Below are 14368 nucleotides of genomic sequence, written 5' to 3'. Positions count from 1 at the left end.
CCAACAGCCCCTTATTTCACCTGTGCTATCTTTTTTTCTCTCTAGGGAATGGGGCTTGTGATTGCTCAAGCTTTATCTGAGTATAACAGGTAAGTCCACCTTTCCAGAAGGGAAGAGTCTAATTTTTGTTTGAATTGGTTGAGTAGGAAACAGGTTTGTTAAGAGTTCTTGGGTGAACGTCTCTTACCTATCCTAGAAGAGTACTTAGAGGTACAGCTGCTGGCAGATGCATTTGTTCTAGCTGGGCTTGATGGCTTTAGCAGCAGTTGTTTTTAACACTGGGGAGGAGTAGCCACCATGTTAGTGTCCATCTTTTGTTTAAGCAACTCTTACATTCAAACATTCTTATGCAACCTTTGGTATTTTATTGCAGAGCATTTTAACTAGTTTTCCAGCCATAAGCAGGCTCTTCCATTTAGCCCAATGTATCATATAAATACCATTTTCTATGTAAAAAAGGTTGTGAAACACTGCTTTTTGTATGCTTAAAAAAAAAGAAAAGAAAGCACTGTATTAGTTCTAGTTTGACAGATACTTCTTTTTCATCAGTAATCAACTGCAGCTTCCTAGAGTCCCTGTCTGTTCTGGGGGCTCTTTTCATTGATGCTTGCTTTCCCTCTTGCTGGGGATGGGGAAGGATTTGGTATTCAGTGAATGGAAACCAGAAGTGTATCTAATCCTGGCAAGGACCAGGCAGGATCTTTCTTACTCCTTTCCAGACTTTGCTTATACACGATTGGGTATTGGGATTTCAAATCTGTCCCATCTCCACAAATAGTTTAGCTCACAGATTTCCCTCCTTTTCCTTCAAAAACAAACAAGATTTTCACTGTTACAGCCTTAATTTTACTGTCACACTTTTCAAGTAATAGTCTGTTTGGGAAATAACTGGATCAGCCATATGTTAGAGCAGTTTCACACTTTTGCAGCTTGCTTTCTAAGACTCTCCCGAAGTAGCTGGGCATTTTGGTACACGCTACCTCAAGAGCAGTTGGGTGCCTCTTAGCTTGCAGGGGAAACTGCAGTGACTGGGTTGTCATAACGCTTTTGTTTTTTGGAGTCAGTGAATTCTGCGAGTGAGCTGCTCTGATTACCACTTGGTATGCCAAGGACAAAGACACGTGATAAATAATACTAAAGTTGAATTTAGTTATTTTTGTTCAGGCAGTATAAAGACAAGGAAGAAGAACACCAAGGCGGTTTTTTCTCTGCTTTAACAAATATGGTAAGTCCTACTTGTTTTTTCTCTCCTGCTCAGAAATATATGAGATCTGCAGGGGTAGACAAATTTAGACTCAGAAGTTTATTTTATCTTATTTTTTGCGGTACGTGGGCCTCTCACTGTTGTGGCCTCTCCCGTTGTGGAGCACAGGCTCCAGATGTGCAGGCTTAGCGGCCATGGCTCACGGGCCCAGCCGCTCCGCGGCATGTGGGATCTTCCCGGACCGGGGCATGAGCCCGTGTCCCCTGCATCGGCAGGCGGACTCTCAACCACTGCGCCACCAGGGAAGCCCCAGAAGTTTATTTTTATTTTTTTTCCTAATATTTATTTATTTGGCTGCCCTGGGTCTTAGTTGTGGCATGCAGGCTCTAGTTTCCTGACCAGGGATTGAACCCGGGCCCCCTGCATTGGGAGCATGGAGTCTTAATCACTGGACCACCAGGGTTAGAATTTTTTTTTTTTCCAATTAATCAATTCAATTTTTTAAAGACAACAAAAACAAAAAAAGCGTTCATATTAAGCCAGACTTTTGCTTCCTAAAGAGTTGGCTCTGTTTGAGGACTGATGCTATGGAACACACAATAGGAGGATTTAGATCCAAGTCCAACCCTGAGTGATCCTTGGCTGTCTGCAGTGGCCCCTTCATCTCTTATAGTTGGTCCTGGATTCGAGGGATTGGTGCAGTGATCTGAGCCACTCATCTAAAGGCTTAAGGTCTGGGCTGAGAGGTCCATAGTTTAGGAAAGTTATTGGTTCAGTTTGCAAGACTCCTGAGCAAGGTATCTCAACCTTAGCACGATAGGCATTTTAGGCCAGATAATCTGGGACTGATTTTTAAGATATAAATCTAGGAGTCTTGGAACTTAGATTCAGAAAGTCTGTCTTCTTGGGCATTAATATTCAAGTAATCAGCCCTAGAGCAAGACAGATTTTGAGTTCATTGCAAGAAACAGCAGTCCCCCCATCTTGTCCCCCAAAAGACAACTCTTCCCCCACAATATCTATGCCTTCTTCATTCTCAGAGCCTACTGTCAAGGAAAGGACTTGATAAACTCTTTAACTCTGAAGCACAAATGGATAATCCCTCAGATGTCTGAGCAGTGTGAGTGCTGTATTGGTGTTTGATTAGATGAATTAGATATAATTATATTGCTCCCAGGGACCTTTGCCTTCTAGCCAAGAAGAAAAGGTTTTCTACCAAATAAATGAAGCTCCTGCTGCATGGTTTTGGGCATCAATAAGTAGGTGGAAAAGGTATTCTTAGATGGATGGGCATCTATCTCAGTGCCTCTGATATCACACATATTGGAGGCAGTCTACTCCATTTACTTATTCAACTGCCCTAGCTAGGACACGAACAAAAGGTTTTGTGATGTAAAAGATGGACAGTAGGTTTCATTTAGACAGTTCTGGTCTGAAACCCGGATATTCCCCCAAAGATGGCTCTGTGTTGGATGAACAGCCTGCTTTCCTTGTTCTTTGTGAGTTAGTTCCTGACTTCAAATAAGCAAATTCAAGGGCAGATGCAAAGTGATGAGGATGTTTAGGTTGCTGTTTACTTGTTGTCAGTGGTTATGTATTAACTTATGCATTAAAAAGGAGAGCTGGACAAAAGTACTGGGATTGTTTTTTTGCTTTTTAAAGTCCCTTTAAGTAAAGACAAGTTAGGGGAGCTCTCATTGTTTCATTTATTACTTATGATTATTTTAAGATCTTCAAAGTGAGCTGGTTTTGTTGTGTGTGACTGGTGGGCCAGGGTTCCAAGCAGCTTGTTTTTTGACTGATTAAAGGCTTGTAGGCACAGAGCACCTCTCACGTTTCCCTGCTATAACTCTGCAATTTCCCTTTTCTTCCACAGGTGGGCAGCATGTTCATAGCAGATGCCCATGAGAAAATCTCAGTGCAGTAAGTGGCTGACGTTCTTGTGTGGTAACTTGAACATTAGTATGGGCTCTCACTGGATATGAAAGTGTGAAATGTTACCTCTGCTAATCTTTTATAGATTCAAACTTTTTTGGTGATTTATCAACTGTTTCTTGAGTTTTAAACAATAATGGAACCTTAGAAAACTCTGCTTCAGTCACATGTATTGAGCCCCAAGAAGCTGAAAAACGGTTCCCAGCCGTCTCTGGAATGAAATGAAAGAGGGCTTGGTATCTGAGCCAGTTAAAGACTTAACTGGATTGGGGTGGAAGAGCAAGAGGGGGAAATAGTGAATGAAGTAGATAAGAACTAGTTCTAAGGAATTAAAGTTAAAGCTCTGACTGTATACCCTTTACATAAGCCCCAAAAGGAAATAAAGGGAGCATTAGAAACTCAAAGGGATTTATAGTGAGGAGCTGGAGTGAAATCTTATCTTGAGGGTTATACTCTTTTAACTTCTTCATTATAAGAGACTCTCCAATTTGTTCTCTTTTTCTTTAGAACCAACGAGGCCATCCTTCTGGCACTTTATGAAGCTGTTCATTTAAATCGGAACTTTATCACAGTGTTAGCCCAGGTTGGTTATATTAAAAACTTCAATTCTTTTTCTCCCTGAATTTCATACATGGCTGTGTCGTGTAAACCCTACTTTGCATTGGTGAGTGGTAGTTATAAAGAGTTGCCTCAGTTGCCTTTGCTTCATGTTCTCCTCAAATATGTATGTTTCCATCTGGTGCTGAAATGGATCTGATAACATGCAAAGTTAATGGTTTTGACCAGTTTACTGATTCAGCTAAACAAATGAGATGAGATTACTTCATTTTGCTCACCAGAAATCCCTTGGTATTATCTGCCCATATGGTTTTTTATAACAGGCTTTCTGCTTTCTAAACCTCTGTGGAATTAACCAGAGATAAAATAGGCCACGTCACTTATCTTATTATCTTACCCATGTCCAAAGAAGAAGAGTACAAAATATCTTGTGCAGCGTAAGGTTAGCTGTTAACCAAAAAAAAGAAAAAAAGTTTACAAATATTGAAAGCAGAAAGTCATAGAATCCTGAGTGCTGGATCACTTGCCTAAGGGATAGCCTCGGTAGTTGGTACAGAAGGGAACTTAAATAGGTTGAAAACTTGAGTGATGCTCATGAAAGCTATCTTAAAAAATTGATAAAGTATTTTTGTTTTAAAGCCAGACTGTTTAAAATATGTATGAAGGTTTCTTTTACAGGAAAGTTTGCTTATGCTTTTTTCTCAAAGGGCAGATGTGTATGGGATCCACTGAGTTTCAATAACAAAAAAAATAAGGTCAAAAAGCAGTGTGCTGGTTTGAGGGTCTGGCTAAGAGGGACTTATCATTTTTCATGACTGATAGCATGAGACTTTACCCACTATTCTCAGGGTGTTCCTTGTCTGCTCTTTGAATTCTGTAACTGATTTTAAAGGAAGAAGTGAGATGGGTAAAATCTGGTAAAGTTGTTGGGGAAGAGAAGGGAGTAGCCACCACTCAGTCCAATTTTCAAGAGCTGATGTGGCAGGGATGGCTAAGGAAGGTAAGGGAAAGAGGAGTTATCTGTTTTGGTCCCCAGTGGATGTCTCGCCCATGTCTCTGCCTCCCAGCCCCACACGCTCTTGTTTGTTGTGAAATGGGAAGGCTGCCCTCTGCATAGCTCTTTTTATAGTACCTGTTATCTCCTTGGCTCACCTGCATTTATTAGTCAACTATGTGGTCATTAGAACAGTCTGTAGATATGTTTTAGGTTGATCTGATAAGAATAGTCCCTTCTCAGATAGGTTCAAATAGGACAGCAAGTGCCCTTTTGTGTGTGTGTGGAATAATTCTCTGTTTTTTGTTTGTTTGTTTGTTTTGTTTTGTTTTTTACATGGGCCTCTCACTGTTGCAGCCTCTCCCGTTGCAGAGCACAGGCTCCAGACCGGGGCACCAACCCGCATCCCCTGCATCAGCAGGCGGACTCTCAACCACTGTGCCACCAGCGAAGCCCCTATCCCAGTTTTTTATTCATATGGTTCTGCAGAAAAACTTATGTAATGGGAACTTAGTTGCTTAAAGAAAACTAGCCTGCAGAGCTTCTCATTAGAGTTTAGCAAGCATCAACAGTAATCAGGTACTCATAGGAACTAAATGTAGAAGCAGTCCCTCCTCAGTGAGCTTTCTGTCTAATTATGAGGCCAGGAATACCAGAAAGGGTAAGCAGAGGATACCCAGAACGCGATTTTCTCTTTCTTACCCTTATCTGTGCTCTCGTTCAGAGTCATCCAGAGATGGGCTTGGTGACAACCCCCGTCAGCCCTGCTCCAGCAACCCCAGCCACACCGCTGGGGACCACGCCGCCCTCCTCTGATGGTAAGTCCACCATCTCCTTTGTTTTCTTGACGAATATGATCTTGAAACTTTAGGGGTGAGCATAGTTCTTTTGGTTTTTTTTTTTAACAAAAAGCACAATTGTTAATTCTTTTGCTTAAGAAATTATCTGAAGAACGGTCCTTCAGGATTCATGAAGCTCCAAAGAAAAGTCTGGAAAAGAGAGTCAAATGCTTTTTTCTGTAAAGAAGCTATATAACTCCAGCTTGTCCTCCTCAGGGAATGGTTGTAGAATCATGGAATGCTAGATTTAAAAGGGACCTCAGAGGTCAGTGATGTCTGTCCTGCCAAACTGTCATGGTACTTGTGAGGCTCAGATGAGATGTTTTATGAATATCTCACTAAAATAAATGTAAAATAGTAATATTATCTCTTGTTATCATTTGACAAATGAGAGAATTGAAGCCAGAGAAATAAGAGGTTTGCCTAAGGTTAGTGAGAGTTGAGACTAAAAACCACAACATGGATCAGGGCTGGGACCATGCCTGTTTTGTTTACCACTAATTGCCCAGCATAGTGCCCGCATGGTCACTGCTTAGTAAATATTTGTTGAATAAATGGATGAGAAAGTGAACCTGGGATTTGCTCACTGTTATGTGTCTGCCAGGTACACCCAGTTAAAAAATGACAAGTGCATAATAATTGGGAGTTTGCTGGGTGTTTAAGACTTCCCTCCCTAAAAAAATAACAAAAAAATCTCCACTTACCACTGGCACTTAAGAAAAGGGTAACAGAAAAGAAATAATGAATTTTGCCTGATAAACTTTGTGTCAGCCTGAATTGGTTCTATTGTCAGCTGGGTGTGTTTGATGGAATAACAACCTAAAAATAATCTTCATTAATATTTGATGTTTTGCCTCAAATGTTGACCTCATTTTGGGTAAAGAAGTACAGGAAATCTAACTTTGATCCTTTCTTTGTGCCTCCCTCCTGTCTGTATGACATGACTGTCTTTGATCTGCTTTTTCTCCTTCAAAGTTTCATATAACACCTGTGGCATTAGCATTTCAAGATAGTACAAGCATTATTGGTATAAAAGCATGACTGGGAGGTGCCACTGATATTCAAGTCTATGGCAGCAAATTGGATCTGTTTAGAATTGAAAGTCAAATTCCAAAATACAGGTTTCCCCTGCTGTCTGAAAGTAGAGCTCTCATATGCAATCTTCTGTAAGCCGAAAAGGCGTAAAGCAAAGAAGCAATTACCTGAGGACACATCTTGCTAACAGGTTTACAAAGGAAATCTAGAAAAAGCACAGATGCTCACAGTTTAAAGCTGTGGCGGCTTGATACTTAGATGCTGCGTGTAGCTCCTGGGGAAGGAATTTGGTGGTGCCACTCTCAACTGCCTGGGATGCTCGCTGCCTCTGTTACAACTTGCTCTAAAACAAACGCTGAACACGATTTTCATTTTTTGCCTTTTTTCTTTCTTTCTCCCCCCCGCCCCCAACTCTTGTCTCTTGTTACATTCATTTCTAGTTGTTAGTAGGTGGTAGGATTTTTTTTTTCTACTTTTCATTGTCTAAATGTGAGGAAAAAAAAAATGGAACGTGTATACTTTCTTTAAATTTTTTTTCAGTTTTATTGAGGTAATTTGATATGCATATACATTGTGAGAGAATTCCCCCCATCTATTTAATTAACACATTCATTACCTCACATATTTATCTTTTTATTTTTTGGAGGAGGTGAGAACATTTACGTTCTACTCTCTTAGCAGATTTCAAATACAACATGGTGTTATCAACATAGTCCCCATATTTTACATTAGATCTTCAGATTTTATTAATCTTACAACTGAAATTTTGTACCCTTTTACCAACCTTTTTATATTTCCCCCACCCCTAGCCCCTAGCAACCACTATTCTACTCTCTGCTTCTATAAGTTTGACAATTTTTTTAGATTCCACATGTAAGTGATGCAGTACAGTATTTGTCTTTCTCTTTCTGACTTATTTCACTAAGAATAATATTCTCCAGTCCATCCATGTTGCTGCAAATGGCAGAATTTCCTTTATATATATATATATATATATATATATATATATATATATATACGATATCTTCTTTATCCATTTATCTGTAGATGAACACTTAAGCTGTTTCCATATCTTGGCTACTGTGAATAATGCTGTAATGAACACGGGAGTGAAAATATCTCTTTGATATCCTGTTTTCATTTCTTTTGTATATATACCTAGAAGTGGGATTGCTGGATCATATGGTGGTTCTGTTTTTAATTTTTTGAGGAACCTTCATACACTTGTCCTTAGTGGTTACACTGATCAACAGTGCACAAGGGTTCATTTTTTTCCACATCCTCACCAATACTTGTTATCACTTGTCTGTTTTTTCTTTTTTTTTTGGCCATGTGGCTTGTGGGATCTCAGTTCCCCGACCAGAGATTGAACCTGGGCCTTCTGCAGTGAAAGCTCAGAGTCCTCACTGCTGGACTGCCAGGGCATTCCCTCACTTGTCTGTTTTTTTTTTTTTAAATTAATTAATTAATTAAAAAATTGTAGTATAGTTGATTTACAATATTACATAAGTTTCAGGTATACAAATAGTGGTTCACAATTTTTAAAGATTATACTCTATTTATAGTTATTATAAAATGTAGGCTGTAATCCCTGTGATATATCCTTGTAGCTTATTTAGTTTCTGTAGTAGTATGTACCTCTTAATTCCCTAACCCTATTCTGCCCCTCCCCACTTCGCCTTTTTTCTTTGTTTCTTTTTTTAAATAAATAAATTTATTTATTTATTTTTGGCTGCGTTGGGTCTTCGCTGCTGCCCACGGGCTTTCTCTAGTTGCGGTGAGTGGGGGCTACTCTTCGTTGCGGTGTGCAGGCTTCTCATTGCGGTGGCTTCTCTTGTTGTGGAGCACAGGTTCTAGGCGCGTGGGCTTCAGTAGGTGTGGCTCATGGGCTTAGTTGCTCCGCGGCATGTGGGATCTTTCCGGACCAGGGCTTGAACCCATGTCCCCTGCATTGGCAGGCAGATTCTTAACTACTGCGCCGCCAGGGAAGTCCCGCCTTTTTTCTTAAAAGTGGAAATTCTCTTTGGATTCTTTCCATTAGCGAAAACAGATACTAATGTAGGTTTTTCGTAAAGGCGAAGTGGCTTATGTAAAAATGAGCTTTCGAAAAGCGGGGCACACCTGTATCTTAATGAGAAGGAACATGTAGCAGGATTGCCTACTTGTCTGTGCTTATTCAGGTCACCAAATATTCCAACGGAAATACTGATCTTTCTCTTTAACGATGAAGCCTGCCTGGTTACCATGGATATCAAAAGGCGTGTATGTAGGTGCGTGCGTGCGTGCGTGTATGTGTGTGTGTGTGTGTGTGTGTGTGTGTGTGTGTGTGTGTGTATCTGAGTTCTATGCAATGTTGGGGTTTGGATGCTTCAGAGAACTGCCTTTCAAACTGTTCATTGGGAACACTTCCACCCACACACTTGATTATGCAATGGCAGGATTTGTGCTTACTTACCTACAACCAGTGAGCTTTTATTTTTTCTAGTGGGAAGATTGGAGTCAGCCCACTTTCAAGTGACTGTCTCCCTTTACAAAGGCTGCTGGGAAGAATTATGAAGCCAAAGATCAAGGAATAAACTCTTCCTTAGGAAGGAGATTTTAATTTGTGAGGGATTTTATTCTATCTCTTCTATTTTGTTCTTTTTCTTCTCTCCTAACTCATTTCCTTTCTGTTCGAGTCTAAGTATTATAACCCTGTTTTCAAGTTTTGGTTTTTCATTGGTTTTTAATATAACTGGTGCTCAGTAGCCTAGTTATATTTAAAGGTATGTCACTGGAGCCTTTTTTTTTTTTTTTGGAGCCATTATTTTTTAAAAGCCAGCAGTTTAGCTGTAACATTTGTTTCCAGTTCAGACTTGACATTTGACAGCTCAGCCTTGGCATGAGAGGACTTTCCGGTAAACTAAAAATACATATACTTCTATATTTCTACATATTATATAAGGCAGTTTTTTAGTTATTACTGTGTTTGAGTGGGGAAAAAAGTCCCACTAACCAGTTAGGTGCCTCTTTGTATTGAACAAAGGAATGATTATAGGCTCTGAGCTTCAGAATAGGCTGTAGATTGAAATGACAGTCTCAGGTCATTAACCCATAACATGAATTAAGACCTTTTAGTATTTCAACATAAAAATATATTTGTCTTTTATTAGTTCTTGGGGGCTGAACTGTGGGAAAACAGCCAAGGGTTAGGCATGTTAATTTCTTCTCATAAGGTTTTTTGCTGTGCTTGCTATGTATTTTGGATCCATAATATGCAAATGTTTCCCATTGTTAATAAATGTTCTCTGCATACATCGTAATAACTCCAGAGGGATTCATTATGGTTATGAATACATATTATGAATAATATCCCAAACTCAGCTGAGTCTTCGCAGGTGAAAATATAACAGAAAGCTATAGATTCTCTAGTTTGTCTGGGCTGTCATGAGCTTCCTTTTGCTTATATATTATGTCTTAGTGTAAAAGTACTTAACAAGATGTCTGAGTCTCGTGTAAAGTATTAGAAACTTGGGAAATCTATATTAGGGCTGTCCTTTGTCAGCGCTAGTCTGGTCCCTTACTGTTCATTGGGACTGTGACACAGAGAATGTGAGCAGGGTTAGTTTCTCTTGGAAACATCAAGCAGCTAGTTATATAAAACTCTGTCCCAATCAGTAATGTCCACCTATCTTTAGTCTGGTATTCCTTTTCAGGTTCCCTTTCAGGTGGGGAAGGGATTAAAAAATAGTATTTGAGGGCTTCCTTGGTGGCTCAGTGGTTGAGAGTCCGCCTGCCAATGCAGGGGACATAGGTTCGTGCCCCCGTCCGGGAATATCCCACATGCCGCAAAGCGGCTGGGCCTGTGAGCCATGGCCGCTGAGCCTGCGCATCCGGAGACTGTGCTTCGCAATGGGAGAGGCCACAACAGTGAGAGGCCCACGTACTGCAAAAAAAAAAAAAAAAAAAAAAAAAAGTATTTGAATGTAGTTCTGCCTTAACTTTTTTTCCTTTCCATCTTGGGTATTTCCAGCCTAAAACCTTATTCTCAAAATTGAGCAATATTTCTCCATATTAGGAATGAATTGTCATTTATTTTAAGCAGTAGACTCATCAAAGCAAGGCTCATTTATATTCAGTACAGCTCTTTCACTTAGGTACAAATTAAATTGCTTTTAAGAAGGGCCTTGAACCCTTTTGGATTACTTGGGGCTAGAAAGTGGAATCAAAATACCCTTCTTAGGGTAGGGCTTTCCTGGTGGCGCAGTGGTTAAGAGTCTGCCTGTAGGGGACACGGGTTTGTGTCCTGTTCTGGGAAGATCCCACATGCCGCGGAGCGGCTGGGCCCGTGAGCCATGGCCGCTGAGCCTGCGCGTCCGGAGCCTGTGCTCCGCAACGGGAGAGGCCACAACAGTGAGAGGCCCACGTACCGCAAAAAAAAAAAAAAAAAAAAAAAACCCTTCTTAGGATGTTGGGAGAAAAGCACTGTTCTGGAGACTGACATTCTTAGGTAGGAGAGAAGGGCATTGGGCTTAATCTTGGGGGTAGGAAGGGCTGTAGAGGCCTAGGAAGACTAGATAAAGGTTTTATGATAAGCACTTGGTCTTTCCTCTGTTGTGTAAAAAGATTATTTCGTGATTTCCTTGCCTGCTGGCAAGTTGGCTGTCTGTATAGGTAGAAGTGTTAGATGGAATATGTTATAGGCTAAATGTATTTCATCTGTTTTATTCCAGTTATAAGTTCTGTGGAACTCCCACTGGATGCAGATGTACAGACCAGTAATCTACTGATAACCTTCTTAAAGTATAGCTCGATTGTCATGCAGGACACCAAAGGTAAGGCATGCTACTTTGGGGGCTTAGGAAGCAGGAGGTGGCAGGTAGCCGCTTAGCTAGAGCAAGAAGCCGCATTAATGCTTTGAAGCTTTGACAAGATTTACCATTGGGACCTCCTGTGCAAGGTGATGATCCTGATTACTGGCAAACAGTGATTTCTTATTGCCAGATGACAATTAGATGGTGTTGGGGAAACCTGGAGCTGGAGGGGGAGTGCTCCAAAGTAGAACAGGAAAAAAATTGATCTCTACAAAAAGTAGCAAGTCTTCTTAGCAGATTTTGATAAGTAGATGCATACTCTTGTGTGTGGGAAGTGAGGGGATTAGCATGTTTCAGGGAATTCCCTTTTGAGGACAAGAACTGAAAACATCAGCTCATAGTGAGAATTAGGACTGTTGTACAGAGTACGGTAGGAAGAGGTGCGATTCAGAGGGACTGTGTTCTTTAACACTTAAAACAGGAGTGTCAGTACTCATCCCTGAAATGCAGAATGGAAGTGGGAGAGAAATAGGTATTAGAAAAGTGTGAGTTTATTCTGTCTAGTGTCCTGTTCTTCCTCTGTTGATGATTTTTCTACGATTTTTTTTTTTTTTTTTTTTTTTGGCTGTACGTGGGCCTCTCACTGTTGTGGCCTCTCCCGCTGCGGAGCACAGGCTCCAGATGCACAGGCCCAGTGGCCGTGGCTCACGGGCCCAGCCGCTCCGCAGCATGTGGGATCCTCCCGGACCGGGGCACGAACCCGTGTCCCCTGCATCGGCAGGCAGACTCTCAACCACTGCGCCACCAGGGAAGCCCTCTATGATCTTTTAATTGGTGGTAGGGTAGTGGAATAGTTGGGCTAGAAGAAGGGATTGGGAGGAAGCCCAGCAAATTCTGTCCAGTATATATATCTCAGGGTTTTTTTTTAAACCTAGTTTTTTCTTTATACCAGATTTATATTTTTACAATTTTTATTTATTTATCTCTATTATATTTTTTATTGTAGTAAAATTTACCATTTTAACTGTTTTTAAGTGGCACTAAGTACGATCCCATTGTTATGCAACCATTACTACCATCCATCTTTAGAACTCTTCATCTTGTGAAACTAAAACTGTACCCATTAAAAACTTATTCCCTATTCTTCACATTCTCCCCTTTTCCCAAGCCCTGGCAACCACCATTCTGCTTTCTGTCTCTTTGGATTTGACTACCTCATATAAGTGGAATATATCCCTGTTTTAAGTTTCTCTGGAAATGAGCCTTTTATTTCATGGTGACACTGAGGTAGCATTTTTCTTCCAATTTTTTAAATGAAAAAACTCCAGTAAACAGAGAAGCTGAAAGGGTCATACAGTGATCAGTCATATACCCATTAACATTTTGCCATATTTGGTTTATCTCTAAATTTCTGTGTTATTCTTATTTTGGCTGAATAATTTTAAAGTAAGTTGCAGACGTCATTCTACCTTCACACCAGAAGTACTTTGGCATGTATCTCAAAATTAAAGACATTTTCCTAGATATCCATCATTAAGGCTAAGAAAATCAACAACAGTTCTTTGTTTTTTTTTTTTTTTTTTTTGGCTGTGCCACACGTCTTGCAGGATCTTAGTTCCCCGACCAAGGATTGAACCTGGGCCACCGCAGGGAAAACACCGAGTCCTAACCACTGACCCACCAGGGAATTCCCAACAGTAATTCTCTAATATCATGTAATAGTCCATATTTAGTTTTTCCCAATTGTCCCCAGAATATTTTCCATAACCGATAGTTGTTTCTTTTTCTTTTAAATAAATAAATTTATTTATTTTTTATTTTTGGCTGTGTTGGGTCTTTGTTGCTGTGTGCCGGCTTTCTCTAGTTGCAGCGAGTGGGGCTACTCTGTGTTGCGGTGCATGGGCTTCTCATTGCAGTGGCTTGTCTTGTTGTGGAGCACGGGCTCTAGGTGCACAGGCTTCAGTAGTTGTGGCATACGGACTCAGTAGTTGTGGCTCACAGGCTCTAGAGCTCAGGCTCAGTAGTTGTGGCACATGGGCTTAGTTGCTCCGAGGCATGTGGGATCTTCCCCGACCAGGGCTTGAACCCATGTCCCCTGCAGTGGAAGGCAGATTTTTAACCACTGTGCCACCAGGGAAACCCATAACCAATAGCTTTTAAACTACACTAGCATTTTATTTTATTTATTTTATTTTTATTTTTTCATTTTTAATAAATAGTTTATCCAACAGTTTCAACCCTGATATTGAAGACTGTTGCAGAGTTGTTTTTTTTTTTTAATAAATTTATTTATTTATTTTTGACTGTGTTGGGTCTTCATTGCTGCACATGGGCTTTTCTCTAATTGTGGCAAGCAGGGGCTGCTTTTCATTGCGTTGTGCACGGGCTTCTCATTGTGGTGGCTTCTCTTGTTGCGGAGCACGGGCTCTAGGTGTGCAGGCTTCAGTAGTTGTGGCTCACGGGCTCTACAGTGCAGGCTCAGTAGTTGTGGTGCACGGGCTTAGTTGCTCCATGGCATGTGGGATCTTACCGGACCAGGGCTCGAACCCATGTCCCCTGCATTGGCAGGTGGATTCTTAACCACTGTGCCACCAGGGAATTCCTGGTGGTGTGATTAAACTTGGTTTTTATTGTTCTTTTTTTGTGCTTTTCTGAATTAAAAAAATGTTTATAATGAAATATGCCTTATTTTTGTTTTCAGTAACAATTTCTTTTAAGTGGAGAGATAGCTGCAGGCTTTTCTACAAGAGTTGCTTATCAGCTTAAGGGGAAGGGGGAGGATAGTGCCAGAGAAACTCTGGCCGGGAATAGGTAGAAGAGTCTTATGAATCTAATTTTGCAGGCAAAGGCATTTCTCTTCTGGCCTAGGGGCTCTGCTGTAAGCTACTGGGAATGTCAGGTAGGAGCATCATCATTATTCTTTTGCACTGCCTATCACTGAGGAGAAGCAAATGTATTTCTTTGACCACACCCTCATTATGCCTTCTGATTGTCAGGTTTTAGTTGATAG

At 40.7% G+C, this 14368-nt stretch overlaps 1 protein-coding gene across 5 annotated transcripts in view; it reads left to right on the top strand.

The window, feature by feature from the left end:
* The window catches only part of ARMH3 (armadillo like helical domain containing 3), a 175519-nt gene that overhangs the window by 36321 nt on the left and 124830 nt on the right, over positions 1 to 14368 (top strand). For 4 of the 5 annotated variants that reach the window (XM_032608970.1, XM_032608974.1, XM_032608971.1 and 1 more), the window contains 6 exons: positions 46 to 89; positions 1165 to 1225; positions 3081 to 3127; positions 3647 to 3722; positions 5416 to 5509; positions 11278 to 11379. In XM_032608970.1, coding sequence (XP_032464861.1) covers positions 46 to 89; positions 1165 to 1225; positions 3081 to 3127; positions 3647 to 3722; positions 5416 to 5509; positions 11278 to 11379 — 424 coding nt within the window. The remainder of the gene's footprint in view (positions 1 to 45; positions 90 to 1164; positions 1226 to 3080; positions 3128 to 3646; positions 3723 to 5415; positions 5510 to 11277; positions 11380 to 14368) is intronic. The other variant, XM_032608973.1, reaches the window with a different exon arrangement.

Source organism: Phocoena sinus, chromosome 16 (genome assembly GCF_008692025.1).
Source record: "Phocoena sinus isolate mPhoSin1 chromosome 16, mPhoSin1.pri, whole genome shotgun sequence".
In the NCBI taxonomy this organism is placed as follows: Eukaryota; Metazoa; Chordata; class Mammalia; order Artiodactyla; family Phocoenidae; genus Phocoena; species Phocoena sinus.
The sequence above is the reverse complement of the archived record's forward strand: the minus strand, read 5'-3'. Positions and strand labels throughout refer to the sequence as shown.